General features: G+C 48.5%; 8 protein-coding genes across 8 annotated transcripts; 5 read left to right on the top strand and 3 right to left on the bottom strand.

Annotated features, from left to right (window-relative positions):
• Positions 1-1,023: 1,023 nt before the first annotated feature.
• Positions 1,024-1,915, top strand: UREG_02502 (antigen 1; the record flags this gene model as incomplete). The annotated part of the gene is made up of 2 exons (XM_002542940.1): positions 1,024-1,399; positions 1,476-1,915. 2 exons carry the CDS (start codon positions 1,024-1,026, stop codon positions 1,913-1,915), a joined length of 816 nt encoding a protein of 271 aa, XP_002542986.1.
• A 767-nt stretch (positions 1,916-2,682) lies between these two features.
• UREG_02501 (uncharacterized protein) lies at positions 2,683-3,411 on the top strand (the record flags this gene model as incomplete). The annotated part of the gene is made up of 1 exon (XM_002542939.1): positions 2,683-3,411. One exon carries the CDS (start codon positions 2,683-2,685, stop codon positions 3,409-3,411), a length of 729 nt encoding a protein of 242 aa, XP_002542985.1.
• A 51-nt stretch (positions 3,412-3,462) lies between these two features.
• On the bottom strand, positions 3,463-5,212 carry UREG_02500 (uncharacterized protein; the record flags this gene model as incomplete). Its single annotated transcript, XM_002542938.1, has 2 exons — positions 3,463-5,043; positions 5,099-5,212. The coding sequence occupies 2 exons, from the start codon at positions 5,210-5,212 to the stop codon at positions 3,463-3,465; spliced, it is 1,695 nt and encodes a 564-aa protein (XP_002542984.1).
• Positions 5,213-5,699: 487 nt separating this feature from the next.
• On the top strand, positions 5,700-6,672 carry UREG_02499 (uncharacterized protein; the record flags this gene model as incomplete). The annotated part of the gene is made up of 3 exons (XM_002542937.1): positions 5,700-6,046; positions 6,126-6,552; positions 6,649-6,672. 3 exons carry the CDS (start codon positions 5,700-5,702, stop codon positions 6,670-6,672), a joined length of 798 nt encoding a protein of 265 aa, XP_002542983.1.
• Positions 6,673-7,647: 975 nt separating this feature from the next.
• Positions 7,648-9,486, top strand: UREG_02498 (uncharacterized protein; the record flags this gene model as incomplete). The annotated part of the gene is made up of 4 exons (XM_002542936.1): positions 7,648-7,675; positions 7,740-8,038; positions 8,090-8,474; positions 8,537-9,486. The coding sequence occupies 4 exons, from the start codon at positions 7,648-7,650 to the stop codon at positions 9,484-9,486; spliced, it is 1,662 nt and encodes a 553-aa protein (XP_002542982.1).
• Positions 9,487-10,240: 754 nt separating this feature from the next.
• Positions 10,241-11,224, top strand: UREG_02497 (uncharacterized protein; the record flags this gene model as incomplete). The annotated part of the gene is made up of 2 exons (XM_002542935.1): positions 10,241-10,248; positions 10,333-11,224. The coding sequence occupies 2 exons, from the start codon at positions 10,241-10,243 to the stop codon at positions 11,222-11,224; spliced, it is 900 nt and encodes a 299-aa protein (XP_002542981.1).
• A 952-nt stretch (positions 11,225-12,176) lies between these two features.
• On the bottom strand, positions 12,177-15,253 carry UREG_02496 (uncharacterized protein; the record flags this gene model as incomplete). Its single annotated transcript, XM_002542934.1, has 3 exons — positions 12,177-13,178; positions 13,233-13,957; positions 14,005-15,253. 3 exons carry the CDS (start codon positions 15,251-15,253, stop codon positions 12,177-12,179), a joined length of 2,976 nt encoding a protein of 991 aa, XP_002542980.1.
• An 823-nt stretch (positions 15,254-16,076) lies between these two features.
• Positions 16,077-17,317, bottom strand: UREG_02495 (uncharacterized protein; the record flags this gene model as incomplete). The annotated part of the gene is made up of 2 exons (XM_002542933.1): positions 16,077-17,192; positions 17,267-17,317. 2 exons carry the CDS (start codon positions 17,315-17,317, stop codon positions 16,077-16,079), a joined length of 1,167 nt encoding a protein of 388 aa, XP_002542979.1.
• Between the last annotated feature and the right edge of the window lie 1,313 nt (positions 17,318-18,630).

Below are 18,630 nucleotides of genomic sequence, written 5' to 3'. Positions count from 1 at the left end.
GACACCAAGGTTGCGATTCAATACGAGCAGGGTCTGCTCCAAAAGAGTTGGATTAAAAATGAGAATGTTCCAATGTGCACCACATGCCAACGACAAAAGTGCCTTGCGAGGACCAGGCAATGAGGCAGAGCGTGAAAAATCAAATTCCCTGCCAAGGTACATGGAGACTCCATCATCCAGATGCAAGCGGGATATTGACGCTAAGTCCAGTGGGATCTGTGTGTCCAATTGCAGGAATTATATTTTGAGGACTTTGGTGGAAATGTCCCAGAAGCAGCATCACTGGCGCGGCCGCAAACACGAGGCAGGGTTTCGCTAAAGAACGTGCTCTTTGGCCCACAGCCAGTCGTCGGCAAAAGCAATGTCAAGAAATGTTCAGCGGGATCCGGGCTGTGAGGACCTTTGGAGACAACAGAGAGCTCCATTCTGCGCGCTTGGCGGGAGCTGCCGGGGTTGGAATTGGGCCCTGCGTCCTGGGATGGCGCAACTCGCCAAGGCGGCAAATCCCATGTTGGCCAGGCTGGGTATCACCGGAGCAGCCTGGCTTCACTCTCAGCGTCACCTTGAGGGAGATGTTGATGCATCTGGATGTTGTTGTCAGAGCAGACAGAGAGGTGAACGTTGGATTAGAGTTGGTTGGTTGTCCCTATTGGTGCTGACTAAGGATATGGCGCCAAAACCGACTGCGTTTATCCCAGAACCACCTTGAGAGAAACATCATGAAGAGAGAGAAGAGGCGGGATGGCCACAAGAGTCATCCAGACACCATTATGGAGCAGAGGCTGTCGATTCAAAAGAAATCAGGCCGATTGGTCAGTCTATCGCCTTTGGTTGAGCAATTTAGGCCCTTCGGACTACCTTGTGCGCAATGCCGCTGCCTTCATCATACCGCCAATCGGCCACGGAAGTCGGCGTTGTATACATAAATACCCTGCATGAACCAGAAAAGCAGGGTTGAATAGCCGCCTAAGCGTTGATTGTTTACTAGCCAGAATTTAAGTTGAGATCCCAGAACAGCCCAAAATGCAGCTCTCTATACTTCCTCTCCTGGTCATTGCGAGCCCTCTCCTAGCAGCCCCCCTTGCCGGCAGAGAACTTCAACCCGGCAACGATCTTCCTCCTTGTGATCAAGGCGCGGTACAGAAATACCCCATCCCCAAGTCCTGCAACGCCACGGAGCGGCGATTGATCCCTCCAGGACTGGACGACGCCATGACCCTATCGAAACGTGCAAAAGAGCACGGCCTCTGCTTTGGAAATACTTCTGCATTGGACCGAAAGTGCTTTGGCAATGCTCCCTCCGGAGAGGTCATCGGGAACTTGTACCGGATCGTCAATGCCGATAAAGGAAATACCCTGTTTCGCTGTGATGATCCCGACGGCAATTGCCAGATACCAAGTAAGAACGTCCTTGACATTGCTCGTTTCCTATCTTATTATTCGAGCAAGGAGATGCTTATTCGATGTGACTTTAGCATATGGTGGACATTGGCGCGGCTCCAACGCCACAGGAGAAACCGTGATTTGTCCTCTATCATATAAAACCCGTCTGTTCCTTGAATACTTTTGCACAGGGGGCTACACCGTTTCTGGTTCGCCTCTCAAGACCTATTTCGGCACAGACCTCTTGCACCGTCTATACCACATGCCCGCAATCGGAGAGGGCCATGTAGAGCACTTCTCAAATACATACGAGGATGTACTTCAGCTTGGTGCGCATAACTCTTCTTTTGCCGTTCGCGACAGCGACACACTTCAGTACTTTGCTGCCGACGTGTATGGCTTTGACATAGCGATTCCGGGAGTTGGGTGCGCGGGGGAGCCCTCTGCCTCTACGCCGCCTTCCCCGAGTGCCACCACCCAGCCCCCTGCGACAACTGCAGCTGCCGTACCACCGGTTCGTGTTACCCCTTGATAGGTAATTAGAGTGGACGTTAATCAATGCATTTATAGGGCTGCCACACGCATGATGGTGGTGTCCTTCACTGTCCTTAATTGAGAATGAACCCAAGGCGGCGCGATTTCTTTTTTCCTAGCGGAGTCTGTTCGCGGTATGCGATAGAATTGTTCGCGTCCACCTAATCTGTACTATAATAACATGGATTGATGAGACTTATAGAACTCTATCCCATATGGTGATTGAGAAATCCTAGGTGATTCAAAGTGGCATTTGTATGAGACGGTCCAACACTCCCTTATGACTCAGGCATTCTAGACATAAAGAAGCGCGTGGCCCCAAAGGCGTTAGCCTGGGCCTGAAAAGGCCTAACTAGCATTGAATCGGAGGAGCCGTCTGAGCTTGCTGACGTAGTTAACTATGTGTCAGTCAGCTCCAACATGAATCGACATGCTGGATCCTGTACTCCGTACACGACAGGGGACTACTGGACGTGGCTACACGGGTTACCATGGCTCATTTAACAAAATTGAGAGCCTCGAACCATGAGGGCATTTCTTTCACTGATGAAATCAATCCTGAAAGGTGGTGACTATATTACTTATTTTGCCCGCATTTGACCGTGCTCAACCAATTGCTTGCTTGCCAGGTTAGTGTGGAAGGTATCAATTAAGCTTGTCATACTTAACGATCCTTGCATGTGTAAAGTAGAAATCCTTCCCCGCCCCTCTTCTCATTCACATATAGTCCTGTTACTCTTGTATGGTCCATTACGTTCTAGCACCATGGCTGTTCCTCAGAAGAGGCTATCAGAAGCAGCGGTGGCAGTCTCTAAAATCCTCTCCGACCATGGAATTAAACATGGCGTTTTTGGCGGTTGGGCGGTGAATGTCCTCGGCGGTAATCGGGCCACTAAAGATATCGATTTAATGGCAGCAATTGGAAAAGACGAACTTTGGCAGCTGATGGAAGGTCGAATAGGTTGGGTGAAGATCCCAAACATGAGAGAAGATTATGCTCCTTTCTTTTGGGATGATGCCTTGCAGAGACCTGTTCTTGTTGAGATATTCATAGGTGACCACCACCATCTCAGTTATCGAATATCCTTCTTAAAACTTGTAGGTTCAACAGCCTCACCCGCAAATACTGAAAACGCACGTCGAGCGATGCGAGTTGTTGACACTCAGACCGTATTGATAGACAATGAGCCGGTTCAGCTCCTTGCCATAGTCTCAATTTTCAAGGGCAAGCTCCATGCCGCAGCTGACCGGGCTAAAGTTTCGGATGCAATGGACCTAAAGCACCTTCTAAGCAAATATGCGGAACACCTTCGACCGCACGCTACAAGTATTAATCTCCGAGACGTTGGTAAAGCCGTGAGAAGGTATCCCGAGCTCTCTGAGCCACTCTCTTCAGTTGGAATTGATGTATTTCAAGCGCAGGAAATACAATCGGACGAGGTAACATGGATGAGTCCACCTACTTATAATGTTCAGAAGGGCATCATGGAGTAACTTAAGCGGTGAGGTCAATATTGTTGTAGGATGGCTGCGCATAGCTGGTTTTCATACTTTCGCAACCTTTGTGACAACAAAATGCTTCCCGAGTTGATTGAGCCAAAAACTAAAGAATCCCGGCTCTTGAACTCTCTGAGAGTCGTATTTAAACTGGTTGCTGTGTATATTCATGCCACGATAGCGGAATGCTGTATTCCAATGGGTATGCCCAAAGATCCACCAGCGAATTGCATTGGAGCTTCGCCAGGATTTGACCTGAGACTCAAGTAGGTCTGAGCAAAATGCGCTCCTCCAAGGTTGAGATTTAAGTCTGGGGTCGGCAGTTTTCAGGAAACTTGGAGCGTGGTGTGTGGCAACAATCACATCACGGTTTGTTCCTTCAAGCGAGATATTGTAGAGTTCCTGCTGCAGCCACTGGACATCTTTATTGTGTTCAGTATTATGGGCTTCAACGGTCCAATCCTTGATCATGCTGAAATCCGCGATCTTCATCCTAACCCACAGCTGTGAGTCTTCCGGAATTTGAGACCACAGGGTGCAACCTAGAATAGTCACTCTTCTGTTGATGTCGACTCGATTTCTATTCAGAACAGTGAGTTTGCCGAGGAGCTGTGGCTCAACTTCAAGTGATTTTGCTGCCTGAAGGCCGTCTTGGTGAGACATCCAATAGAACTCGTGATTACCGAGAACCAGGAAAACATGGTCAAATTTGGTGCATTGCTCAGCAAGGAAGGCAACATACTCTTTGTAGTTGCATAGGCATCCAATATCGCCAGCTAGGATCAAGTAAGGTGCAATTCTTGTTATAACAAAAGTTTCATAACGCTGGCCATCTTCCAAGTGAAGGTCAGATACGAATTGAAAATAAACTGGATGGGAGGGGGACTGGTGGAATATCGCCGATTTGAGGTTCGAGATTGCTGTCTTGAGGAAGAGCAGTGCCGATTGGAGCCAACCTGGCGTCAGGCGCGGGTCAAAGTTTTGTATTTCCTTTGGTTTAGTCTGCTGTTCTCGGGTCCAGCTTGGCTCATCATATCCAGGAATCATGCGCAAATCTCGTGCTTCCTCTTCTGTTTCGACAAAACAGGTGATATTTCCTGGCTGAAATTCGGATATACGTGATCCCTTGCTTGCTATACGGTCTAGGATGCATTCAACCACTTTGTTTTTCTCGGTATCAAGATGATTAAGACACCAGGTTTCATCCAAGTTCATGCCGTCCACCAACTCCTCTACACACACCGCCATGGCATACTCTTTTGATTCAAGGTATCTCTGAGCTGCCCCTTGGAGAAGAGTCGCCAAACGGGGTACAGGGATGGAAGAGAGAGTGTCTAAATTCTTTGAAAAGTCGAATTGCCGGCTGAACCTGATCTGGTCTAGAGGATACGTCTGAATCTGGACAATGTTGTTGCGAAGTGGGTCAAGATGGTAAAATGTGTCTGGGAGCACTATCACACTGAAGGATTGACCTTCGATGAAGGCTTGGAAGCGGGGATAGGGTCTCAGATAGTCTGTGTTGCAACTCGCTTCGTCCGGCCATGGATGTGATCGAAAGACATCAGCATATGAAGCAAGCTGTGATGCCGTGATCGGAAGGTCGCATTCTGGAACACAGATTTCAATGGCCTTAGTTTCTGGTGAGTATTTGAAAACTCCGTAATTCTCCTAGAAGTCAACATACCATGATAACTCGGGGAACATTGTAATAGTTCAATGCAGCTTCATTGACAATGCAAAAAGGTGTGTTAGTAGGTGCAAGGGCGGTTTTGACCGCATTAATGACTTTGATCTCCATATTGAGTAGGACCTAAGAGGGTTAGCAATATCTTTACACCAATATTTTCAATGACCTTTGAATGTTCTCAGGCTGTATACCTTGAATCTTTGGTCGACTATCTGGCTCAAGAAACAAACGCTCCCCTGAGCAACAGAATTGCTGTATAGTAAATAGGTAGATCAGGAACAGCAGTATCAAATCGAGGTCTGGAGTGTGGACCTCAATACCAGTGTATACTCAGTCGACTAAAAGACAACTCTGAGAGACTGGACCCGTAGAAAATGGCGCTATAAGCTCTCTATAATGAGGATATTGATGTAACAAACTTTTCTTGATATATAAAATAACAGTGCCTAGAGAGAAATAACAACGGTCAGCCTTTTGGGCAGCCTTACCTAGAGATCCAATTATCGGACTATAGATTATCCGCTCCCAACATCAACCTCCAGCTCAGTGGGCTGAATCTCAAGATTCCCTTCGATCTAGCCTTTCCGGCTTCCCAAGGATGAGCATCGAGGAGAGATCGGATGACTCGCCAGTGGGTGTAAAGGCCGTCGTCCAGAGAAGCCTCGCTGAGGCCACAAAGCGTGAATTCTTAGGTGTGGGATGTGGCTCGTTCTGCGATGTATTCCTAATTCCAAATACGCAACTGGTTATAAAAATTCCTTTTGACGTATTGGAAGACGATGTTGAGCCACAGGTCTATAAGAGGCTTGGTGCCCATCCCAGGATCTTGCAGTGTTTCGGGGAATTCGAGTGCATTCTTGGGCGTGGTTTGGTCTTCGAGTACCTCCCGCTGGGGAAGCTGGCCCAATACATCGCACCAGAGCACTTTCCATCGGAAAGGAAGCAGTGAGTGAAGCAGTGTCCGCATCTCCGGGGCTCTATCGATTAGATATCGTGTCATCCTAATCGCTTCGTCCGCTTTTAGGTGGTCAGGCCAGGCCATTGAGGCGATCTTGTATATTCATTCTAAAGGGGTCATACATTGTGATGTTGGTATTCAGAACTTTCTCATACGGGATAACGGCTCGCTTGTGCTAGCGGATTTCTACGGTTCGATCCTTGATGGGTCCCAGAGCGAAGTATCAACAAGATCACGATACTCACGTCCCCTGGCCATTGAAGAAAGACAATTAAATCAAACTGAAAGAGACGACATCTTCGCGCTGGGTTCGGTATTATATGAGATTGAGAGTGGCCATCGACTCTACAGAGACAAAACTGATCGCGAGATTCACAAACTTTTCCAGCTACGTCAGTTTCCAGACATATCCAATATTGCGGCGCCTCTCCGATTTGTGATTGAAAAATGTTGGTGGGATCAATATAAGAGCACAGAAGGCATCAAATCTGATGTGAGTGTGTTTAATGACTTCCTTTGGTTGAATTCAAAGCTGACTTCCGTTCAGATTCTCTGTGATTTGTAGTAAGTAACTTATCATGCTCATCAGGATAGTTTTAGTCTTTATAGCTAGCGGTTAATAAAGAGCAACAATCTCTATGATATCATCGGCTGTGCATCCAGTCTTGCGATGTTAGAAATAGATTGTTCGGCGGCTTCGGCTCCCTAAAGACCTGTTCCTCCATGCCCAAATCGACGTTGTCCATGCTGCCAACAGGGGGTACGAAATCCCCACGAAAAAGGGTATATTCTTGCTCTTTCATCATGGACTCAGCCAGTCCAAGCCGGCATGCCAGCCGACAGTCTTCCACACTGTCATAGTCGAAATCTTCTAGCAGATTGATATCCCCAACAAATCGCGAGCCGCCCTGGTTCCATAGCAGTGGGAATTCACGCCCCCCAGACCAGTTGATCTCTGAAGCATGGACTTCTAGGGCCCTTCTGTGACTCTGGGGATCAGCTATGTGGCACATCCGCTTGGGTTGCTGTACTCATCCGCCCAACTGAGACACGCGTAGACCCGCTGCGGGATTGGAGCTCGGTGGCAGGCTGGAGGAGCTGATGGTTCCCGGCGGTGCTGGGGTGTTGCGGTTTGAATGAGACTCTGCGGATGGGATTGGAACGTTGATGATTGAGTCGGTGCCCCCTGTGGGTGTGGTGATGACGGGAGACTTGTTGAAAGCACTCATGCACTCCTTTCAGGAAAGTCATCCTCTAGGGAGAGCATCACCAGACGCAGAGAGTGTTCACATATTCCAGGCGGCTGCGTACGGACTCTTCACCCTTCCAGTCCGTAGCCATAGTTAATGCCAACGCTAGTCACGTCTCTAATGCCACATCTTCGCCCAGAGTCCATTGTGACTCTAGAACAGCACACCTCCAAATCTTTGTTCAAACATAGGCAGGCATTTCTAGCGATTAATCGCCTAGTTAGCAATGTGTCATGAATGTCACTTCCAGGATAGCCTGGAATGTTTTCTCCAAGATGCGGTTCGCTTCTAATTCGAGCCTGGGTATCAGACGTTTTTTTGGTTTCAAGCCTGGCGACATGGGTGAAAACCAACAAGATTTGAAAGGTATGAGAAAGGATACGGGAACCATTCAACTCTTTGCTCTCATCTTTTAATACCGCCTCTCTAGATTCAAGCCATGATCCCGATGCGCTCAGCCGATTTACTTCCGGCCGATGGCTCTGGGGCGAGCGCCAACAGCTTGCAGCCCGACACGTCCCGTTTGATTTGGCGAAGCTTCTGGCACTTGCTGCCACTGCCGTTGGATCAAAGTCATGCGTTCGAATCGAGAAAATCTCTGAAGGCCAGTACAATAAGGTGTTCTCGCTCACTATGAACGACGGCCGCGAGGCCATCGCGAAATTGCCAAACCCGAATGCAGGCAGGCCACATTTCACCACCGCCTGTGAAGTTGCGACTATGGATTTTGTACTGCATTCTTCCTTTCTCTTCTAATCGTATCCATACTTACTGTGCTAGTTGAGAAATGTCCTCCACCTCCCGGTTCCTAAGGTCTACGCGTGGCATTCCAGAGCAGCGGAGAATCCTACTGGAGCAGAGTACATTATCATGGAAAAACAGGCCGGCGTCATATTGAGCGATGTTTGGGACGATATGAGCGGGAACGGGAAAGCCCACATTATCAAACAGGTTGTAGGTATTGAACAGACTCTTGCGTCCACCAAATTCAAAAGGTTCGGGGCTCTGTATTACAAGCAAGATCTGCCGTCCGATAACGACACGCTATTATTTGTTGGCGGGACCGGAGAGAACATACACAGTGAGAAATTTGTTATTGGGCCAACTAACCATCGTTCATTTTTTGATTTTGGGAAAGGGGAGCTAGACATTGATCGTGGGCCATGTAGGACCCATATGCTAGTCCACTCTTCAGACCTGACCCTCATACTAAATGTTACTGCACAGGGTCCACATTACCGGAATATTTAGTTGCCATTGCCCATAGAGAGATTGCTTGCGTGAAAGCAAGTTTGAGATATCCAATAATGCCAGAAGGACTATTTTACGGTCCCAGGCAATACCAACCAAGCCCGTCCAAAAAACTGTCAGCATTGCGCAACTACCTGAAGGTCTGCCCCCATGTTTTGCCAGAAGATCCCGTAACCCATGAGTCGGTTTTATGGCACGGTGATTTGCATCTGCAAAATGTGTTCGTTAATCCCGAAGACCCAGCCCAAATCCTGGGCATCATTGACTGGCAATCTGTCAGTGCCTGCCCGCTTTTCATGCAGGTTACCCGCCCTGGGCTTTTGGATTACAGTGGCCCGCTCCCCGAAAAGCTTGCGCGTGTCAGCTTACCTCCTAACTTTGATGATTTAACTCCCGATGAACAGCGGAAAGCGACGGAGTTGCACCAAGCGCAGACACTGCACAATCTCTATTTTGCCCTCACTTTGCAGCTCAATATTCCAGCTTTTCAGGCCTTTCAAGGACAAGATACCCTCCTTCATCAGGTTAGCGTAGTACCGGGGCTAACACTCACCGACTACGAACCGTGTCTCAATAACCTATTGAGAGATGTCGAGAAAGAGTGGTCAAACATTGTTGGTGCTGACTCAGATGGTAGGCCTTTGGTGCCATTCCCATTGCAATTATCCGCTGCTGAAGTGGAAGAACAAAAACATGATGAAGAGCTATGGGCTCATGGTGTCGCACTCATGGAAGATTTTATCAAAGATACTGGCTGTTTTAAACACTGGGATGGCAGGGTGAGCCACAAGGATTTTGATCTTTCGAAAAAACAGCTGGCTGAGGGTATCGAGAGGTTCCTGAGCCGTGAGGCCAGGAACGAAGAGGAGAGGAAAGCATGGCTCGAAGTTCTACCATTTGTAGATCAACACAATACAGTAGATTAGATGTCCAAATCAATACCTAAAAAGACAAATTGTCGGATAGAAAAAGGGACTTGACGGCCAACTGCAATTCTCCAGCTAAGCCGGAGAGTGTTCACCCCCTTTTGGCCTATAACTAGACTATGTATGTGAAGTCACAAAGGCAGCAAAATGCAAGGAGGGAGCTCACGTGATAGAATCCGAGGCCGACTGGAAGCCCTTGATTTCGTCCGCGACAGTGCGGAGTGAGTCTTCGTACTCGTTGAGATCACCATATTTGTGACACGAGGTTTTTAGCCTGCCGCCCGCAAGCATCTCCTGCTTGTAGAATGCTTGGGACGTAAGTGGCGCGCTTCTGGACTACATGTCATAGGAGCTATTGTCACCTACCAACAGCGTGCCATCGAAGGAAGCTCCGGCATCTTCTCTAAAAAGATGCCTCCTCAGCTGAATGGAGTCGGCCGTCATGGCGAAGAAGACGGTAAATTTAAATCTAGCCGCAACCGCGTCTACAGCACCCGCCAGCTAACAATTCTCCGCTCCAGAAGTATGCCCTGTGTGCAAGTCCTCGCGTTACCTGAACCAAGACATGCGATTCCTCATAAATCCAGAATGCTACCATAAGATGTGCGAATCATGTGTGGATAGGATATTTTCTTCCGGCCCCGCACCGTGTCCGGTGGCAGGGTGCCATAAAACACTTCGCAAGAATCGATTTCGAAAGCAGACGTTCGAGGATATAGGTGTCGAAAAGGAGGTCGATATAAGAAAGCGAGTGATGGGAATGTATGAATGGATATGACTTTTCTACAAGATGTGGCACAGTGCATCATTTGGGAAAAAGGGCTAATGGATTATTTTTTCCCGCAGCTTAAACCGCCGTGAAGAAGAATTCGATAATAAACGTGCCTGGGATGACTTCCTTGAACAACGCGAAGAAATAATATCCAACCTCGTTTACGGCACCGACGTTGCGAAAACAGAAGCCCAACTCGCCGAATATGCATCCCAACACGCCTCCTCGATCCGCCACAATAAGAACCTCGAATCCGAAGAGTCCGCCGCCCTCCTCGAACAACAGACTCTTGAACAACAAGCCCTACGGCAACGTCGCGAAGCCGCCAAACAAGATTACGACAACGAACGACGAGCAAAACTCGCTGGACGAGAGGACATCATTACCCGCCTTGCCACAGGTAGCACCAAAGACGCAGAAGCAATTGCCCGCGAAGCGAAGCGGGGAAGCCTGCTGAAGAAATCCTCCGCCAGGCGCAGTGAAGAAGAGCGCATCAAACGCAAACAGGCAGCTCTCCTTGCAGAGTCCGGAAAAACGGGTGCACCCACGCCTCCAGGTGCAGCCAAACCGTCTACCGGCCCAAGCTTAATCAAGGGTCTCAGAAAGATCAAGACCCCCGAACCGGAGAAACCCTACGATCCGTTCGCGGGTGGATCGTCACTGATGAACCGCGATTACTACACTTTACAGGACTACTATCCCTCGCCTTATCTGGATCCGATACGAGACGACGTTAGAGTGCTTGCTGGAGGGTATGACCTGAAGGATTATTACGCTAGAAGCCTTTTTGAAGCCTTTGCGGGCCTAGGTTGTTTTATCGAAGACGAAATTTCGGCCCGAAATCCACCATCCGCAACTTTGGACGCGTCGTCCTTATTATCTAACAAAAACTCAGCTGTGGCAACAGGAAAAGCTGCAGAGGCTGCGGTGAGCAAGCCCGCAGTTTCTAGTGGTGATGTTTTTTGATTCGCTGCTGCTCCATAGCTTGTATGTGCTTTGTATATTACCAAGGCTCGTCATTTGCACATAGCGCGGCGTTGGGTTCTTTATGTTTTTCAAAATCTACGTTGGGTTGGAGTTGCTATCCTTTGACTTGACTTGATATGAAGAAATGAACAATTTATATTGCATCTAAGAAGACAAATAATTAAAACCGGACCAACCCCACCCGCTTCACTAATACAAAACGGACGCCCAAGAGGTTTCCAACGAAACAGAAATATAGTCATATTGCCAATGAAAGGCCGAACGCTCCAGAAGGAATCAAAAACGAAAACCGCGTATTGGTAAAACAAGACAGGATAGCTTGTGAAGCCCCAAGAAGAACTTGAAAGCTGTATCAGGCGTATGACAACCTAGGTAGTCGAAACAAGTCCCAACCTTGATCGCGCTCAAACAACCCAATCAATACTTGGCTGTCACTATCCAGTTAAAAATCAAAACTCATAGCCCCGACTCGATCAACGCTGGGACACGGTGCATTCGGAATGCCAGTCAGAAACCAGAGTGAGAATCAAGGGTGCTATATTATCGGTTGGCTGAATAGCTGGAAGTCACGCTTGCGAAGCTCTTCCGTGAAAATGTTACTAGAGGGAGAATAAGACAATAGTTGAAAATGTGGGCTTAATCTTAAAGAAGACCTTGTTGTTGTTATCCGTCACTTTTATATTCAAATGTTCGGTTGGACGAGGGTCTTCCGGAGGTGTAGTGACGTTTATTCGGTACTGACGCGTTTTCGAGCTAAACTGAATGAGGAATATAAATTTGGATTCTGCAATATATTATTATTGCGGATTTGAAAGATTTGAAAAAAGATTCAACCTAGGAAGATTCGTGGGTTTGAGGGGCGCTTGGAGCTCCGCCGCATGGGGGGTGTAGAACACCGTTGCAGGGCGAGTAGTGTCACATGCATGCCCACTCATCCTCTTTGGCCCAGACTTCTTCTTGTGGATTCGATAGTGCTATCAAATCCTTCCCAGGGCAATTCTCCATCGTCACTATCATTCGGCTCCGCTTTACTTTGTGGTGCCTGCTTTTGTTTTGCAAATTTCGCGGGAAAGTTGCCAGCAGGGGCAACGCCCAAAGATTCAAGTGTGACTTCGACTTGCTCGTCTGTCATTTCCTCGCCATGTTTCTTTTGACCTTCTAAAACGTCGTAGAGGGAATATATTTGGTCAGACTTTTTCTCAATTTCTGTCATGAGGCTCGCAATTTTTTGGCACATGCCTTTCCGCTGCCGTTTCCCAAGCGATGGATCATGCTTAGCGTACGTCGTTTGAAACACCGTTAGCTGCATTTTCAAGTGTGCCAATTCATCTTCCAGCCCTTTGAGAACAGAGGCCAAGGCTGCAGATGGCGGTTGGGACGGCCGTAATGTTGGCTCCTCGTTATAGGCGGTTGGCGCAGGCGTACGTTCCGATACGGGTATAGGCTTGGGAACCTTCACTGATGAAGCGCTGGAATTCATATCAGAAGAACCACGCTTCTTCGTTTCGTGACAAACAAAGCAATTCTCCTTCTTGTGATTGGCAACTTCGTCTAAAACACGTTGCGTAGCCGCCGAGATTTTGACGCCGTGCCAAGTGATATCTGGCAAAATAATTGCGGAAGTCATATCACCTAGATCCCGCTGCCGATCACTAAGAGAACGTGTGTCTTGGGTCATTTCATGAGCTGCTGTTCCTTCTTCATCTCCATGAGAGCTATGCTTGAGGGTCCTGGATATTGGATTGCGTGCAGACTCAGTTGGGTCTCCAGACTCTTTGTTCATAGCCGGCGCCGAGGGAAATTTTTCAGATTGTAAAGTATCAACATGAGCCGCATTTTTCAGGATTGAACGAGTTGGTTCCTGTGCACGTCGCTGTTTGCGTGCAATGCGCTCTTCCTCAAGTGTTTTTCGAAGGAGTGCAATTTCGCGGCCCTATAAATTTGATGAGCGGATAACAAAGAAAGCGAGGATTTATTGAAGACTCACGTCAATGAAGCTTAAGAATGTCAAATCCTGCGTACCACGTCCTCTGTGCTTTGACGTTGTTAAAACTTCAATATCAGACATGTCGCTATCATCTGCCGTAGCGCTCTTTCTTATACGCTGCTTGCTTGTATTTGGCTCTTTCTTTTCAGAGAAAAGCGGTTGACTTTCCCTGCGGTGTTCTCGAGATCGAGACCCTCGACGCTTGGATAAATCTAGCGAAAATAATTCGTCGTATTGATTTTCCTGCTGTTCTTGTTTAGATTTAGCATCGTCATGCTGTCCTGATTCAAATAGTTGGTTATAGTGGTTGTTGAAGTTGTTGCTTTTCCTATCGTTTCGACGAGTCTCACGGGGAACGTCCGGTAGATTTTGAATTGACGAATTCTCTTCGTTTGCAGACTCGGAGTTCTTTCTCCTCCGTGGCTTTCTTCTCGAGGTTGTATCGTCTTTCAATGCTCTGGACTTAGACAAAACATCCGAGTTGGACTGCTCCAATTTTGGCATTGACGTCAAGAGTGAAAGTTGGCCGTCAAGCTCTTCATTCTCTCGGCGCAATGCCTCGTTCTGGGAACGAAGCTCTTGACAACTAAGATACGCAACGCCGAGCTTGTTCATTACAGAGTCACGTTCCTTCATTACCCTGCGCATATTTCCCTCGTGCCCTGAGATTTTATGGTTGGCGATATCCAGACGATTCTGAAGTGCCATATTGGCGGCTTCCAACCCTAAGCTGAATTAGCCAGCATCACAAATAACTTTTGATTCAACTCACTGCTTTTCTGAATAGCCAGCGTCGCAGCACCTCGACCAGAGTCTTGATCTCCTCCTTTATAAACACGCGCTTTGCGTTGCTCTGCCTTTTGACTTTTGGACTGTTCAGCACGAAGCAGCTGGTTTTCTACTTGAAGGTCTTCTACCCTTTGCTCAGCAAGCAAATTTTCGTTTTCCAACGTGGAAACTTTCTCCTGAAGGAGCCTGAGCGACGCAAATATCGCCTTCTCATCATCTGGAATAGGGACACCATCAAAAGGAACATGCTCATCGGCCGCTGCTGTAATCGTTACAGCAGGCGGAGATGCAAAACGCGTCGTACGAGACCGAGAGTTGCGGGATTTTACGGGCATCGCTTCTTGGTAGATGCCGGACACCAGCTCTGACAAATCCGGTATGTCGGGCAAAAGAAATGACTCGTGAGGGTTAGTGGCTTCGCGCAAAACGTCGTTCGTATCAGTGGGATCTTCCGTAACATCAGCCGTGGTGCCAACTTCAATTTCACCATACGTTCTTCCAGCAGCATTGTTCACAGCTTCCATAACTGTTTCTGTCTTCTTTTGAGTTCGATTGCTTCCAAAACGCGTGTTTCTAGACATTGCATCTGCGCTGTGGGGTCGTTCGTCGCTCAAGTATGAGTCCTCGTAAGTCTCCATGACCTTTGCATGCATGTCGGACAACGTGCGGCGTTGAGTTTTCGAGGGGCGGCGGCTCAGGTTCACCTGCCTCCCACCCCGAACCTTGAGTGCTTTGGGATCGAGATTCTCTTTCTGCGAGACATGGCTTGCCCGCCGGATTTGGGCGTCTTTGCGAAGACTGTCCTGATTTTTCATTGCCGTTCTGTTGGATATTGCTCGCAAGGCTGGTCTGGGCAATCTGGATTCAGGCAGTTCATCCCGCCGAATTGCCGGTGATGCAGTTGGTTTACTATCTTCCGGCGAAAAAATCGAGCTATGGGTGTAATCCGTTTGGTGTGAAACCTTTCTCCCTCCTCTACTGATTTCTATCGATGGGGCTTCGGATTCATCCGAACTGCTGATATCTGTAAATTGCGGCAATGCTCTGTGAAGCGCTGAGGTGTCAATCGCGTAATCAAGCTCCTCATCTTCCTGCACATCGTCGTCTTTGTCAAAATGTCCCATAGATACTGGAGCGTCGTTATCACGATCAAATGCTGCAAACACAGAGTCTCTCGATGGATGGCTCCTGGCTAGCACATCGGAGGTGCCTGTGTGTTCGCGGGAAAGCATTGCAGCTAGACACGGCCGTTACTGTATCAAAATTAGTTAGACGTGTTATCATAGCTTCATGCTCATTTTTATAGATTGTGAACGAACCTCTGAAAGCTACGCGTCGGTTGGGTGCTGAATCCGATACAAGACGAAAGGATGCAAAATTGGAAGTCCTAAACTGATATCCAAAAAGACACGTAAAGCTCAACAAGGAGTTACTCGGCTTCGCTGGCAGGCCGTCGTCGAAGCCTCCTCGTCGATGGAGCTTTGTCGTTGCGGTTCGGGAAGCAGGCGTTGTTTGTTTACGTTCCCTGGAGGCGCGCTAAGCCTGGAAACGGGAAGGCGCGATCCCTGAACTGAACACACTCTGATTATATAATCCATCAACCCCTATTTCGCGGAAACTACGAGAGCAGACGAGGTCCATGATTAGATTGAAGCTATTACTGGAATCTGATTTCCAAATCCTCGATATCTTCGTTGTCTTGTGCAGTAGAAACAAAAGAATTGCGGGCTAATCAGAAAATAGACGAGATCTAGTATGCAACTTGCTCAGTATATTATAAAGGCCATCCCGTCGTAGTTAAAGGCGCCACGGAAACGCCAGAATCCCTAGGCAGTAAATATCCAAGCTACTGGGAAGGTGGGGATAGATTAGAGGCAGATATAGATCAAATGAGAAAGAAAAAGCGAAAAATTAGACGTCGTAATTCATGCTTGAAGGTGTTTGTCGCGTAACTTGGTGTATTGGGTTGGGGTAGAGTGCGTGAGTATATTATACTGATTCAGATAATCCTCGGCGGTCATCCAAAAGAGAAAGAAGTCGCAAAACAGAAGACGGCTATGTGGAGGCCGATGCAAAGTTTCGTCTGGGAGAGACAGGAGAGCTAGGGGTGCTTGGAGGCGGTGTGGCAGTTTCAACAGCGATACTAGGTACAGTACTGTTTGAAGGGGGCTCAGCCGGTCGGCTGGAGTCTTGCGGCACGTCAGAGTAGGGGGGTGCCTCGTCTAAATCCAAATGTTCATAGGGTGGAGGATTTGAGATGGTTGAATCGCCAATGTCGGTCCCTGGAGTGCCGCTATTGTCCATGTCGGAAACGGTTGATTGGGACAGAATTGATGTGCCGGAAAATGTACGATGATGCATACCCAGATGTCCGTTGCCATCCTGACCCATTGAAGCCGCAGTGTCCAACAATGGCCTAGAATCCGAACCTTGGGAGCTGGCACGAACCCTGGAGCCGTCGTGGCGGACGTGGCCAACATCTGCGTACGAGACACTTGATACTCGCCGGTCTCGTCCCCGCGATCGATGTTCGGCCAACAGACTCGCCGCAGATGTAGATTCCCGGTCGTTCGCTCGAGTTTCTGTCCGTGCGCGACTCTCCGCCCGAAGCCGTTCCAGAAGCACCCGATCTCCGCGTTCGCGTGCCTCCCGGCGTTGACGACGCCGCTCCTCCCGCTCAGCAATTTCCCGTCTGCGGGCGAGTCTAATCTGATAGAGAGATTCCATCTCCTGTTCTCTGCGGTTCTCTTCCTCATCCACTGTTTCCGGAAATTCCACCACAACGTCCATGCCTCCCCGTTCGCCCTCCCTTCCAATCACCTGTTCAGATGGTTTCGGGCTGGGCGAATATGCGGGAAGTGTCATGATCGATCGGATCGAGGTGTTTCGGTCAATTGCTACCTGTGCGGCTTCAGTGTGCGCACTTCCGCTGCCTTGATACGCCGTACTCTGCGACTGATCAATCGCCGACGTGCCAACCTGTTCCGTTGCGGGTGTCGACCCGGGGGGAACCTGGCCGTACGCCGTCGACCGTGGATTCCAGCTTTTCCATTTGCGCTTTAAAAAATTGGTTGGGAGGAATCTGGGTTCGTAATTTCGAATACGGAGTGTTCGTAGGATGAGGAAAATGAGGATCGTAAGGCAGAGGACGGCGAGGACAACCACACCACCCTGACAGTCCAACAAACGCACGTTAGTCGGTTGATGAGGCGCAGAGCCGATGCTCAAAATCATGTCGAACTCACCACAATAATGTCTGTGGATTGGGCGCCTGAGCGGTCCCTTTTGATTATCATGGCGACAATCAATCAAAGGAATAGGCGCAAGTGGCTTTAGGCGGTCTTTTCAGATGATAGCCATCGTAGCACTTCCAACGGTGTTTCAACGGTGGAAACAAAAGTGAACGTTGCGCGTGCAAGCGTTGGGAGTTGGACTGTGGAACAACCACCACCAACCTCACTCCTCGCACGATCGAATCAAATCCAGAACGAAAGCCGGTCACACAGAGCAGCATCAAATTAATCTGCTACTGGGAATCGTCCGTCACAAAGCAAAGAGAGACAGCAGAGAGCAGATCGACGAGTTGCTGAGACCGCCAGCCCTATGCGATCGGCACCTTCAGCCCCTTTCGCTGGTTGGTGGAACTGCACCCGCCCAACCCGCGAGGCTGACAGCGACATCAAAAGCCAGCGATTTCTCCGATATCTGCGCTGCATTGCATGAAGCTGCACCGTGATATTTGGAGCAGAAATCCAGACAAAACTGCAGGGAAATCCAGTCCGGCTTTGACTGAAAGTGCAAACGACACTGTCAATAAATTCCCTCATTGCACGGGAAACACTTTCATGCCACGTCTATTGCGGATTCGAGTCCTCTCCAATGGATAGCCCGGCGGAACTTGTGGGTCAAATATAGGGTTGTCGATTCATCAGGAATCCCTGATGAGAACTCCTATATTTCTTCCATCGTCAACCGATGGGTGATTCGCCTGGCCATGTCCATCCTGTCAATTAGCTGTCAGCCCTTGAAGCTACACGACCTGGGGGTACCTATGATATTCATGTTTTGCCTCCTTTCAACCCGTATGAAAGGCTTTTTCATGGCTAGCATGAATGAAGTGCATGATTAAAGCTACTTCCTAGATACCCGACTGCTTCATGGCTGCTTTTAAATTGTCAGGCTGGCCAATATCAAGAACAGTTTTAGCTGCTGGAGGAGTCTCAAGATTCCTAGCAAACGATAATCACACTTCATCACTGAGAGGATGCATATATGTATGAATATATGTACATCTGAATGAAAACACTTTCACGGATTATACGCATCAGGAACACAAAGCCCATGACTGGAGCTCTACGCTAATAGCTTATGATATGGGTGCCAAATGGCGCTAGTGACTCTTTGGGCTGTATCAAATATGCTGTTTATCCCAATATTCTTGTTAGCGGAGGATGCCGGTTGACCATAGCAACCTACTAGGTAGAAGCTACGCGAAGAATTTGTCCCACCCTCTCTTCTGTTCCTCCTCTCTGAAAAACCAAGTTCGTTTCTGGCACCTCTTGTTTGCTATCCCATCACTATGGCCACTTGTGCAGGCTGAACTTGTGAC

The sequence above is a fragment of the Uncinocarpus reesii genome, genomic scaffold, assembly GCF_000003515.1.
Source record: "Uncinocarpus reesii 1704 scaffold_1 genomic scaffold, whole genome shotgun sequence".
Taxonomy (NCBI): domain Eukaryota; kingdom Fungi; phylum Ascomycota; class Eurotiomycetes; order Onygenales; family Onygenaceae; genus Uncinocarpus; species Uncinocarpus reesii.
The sequence above is the reverse complement of the archived record's forward strand: the minus strand, read 5'-3'. Positions and strand labels throughout refer to the sequence as shown.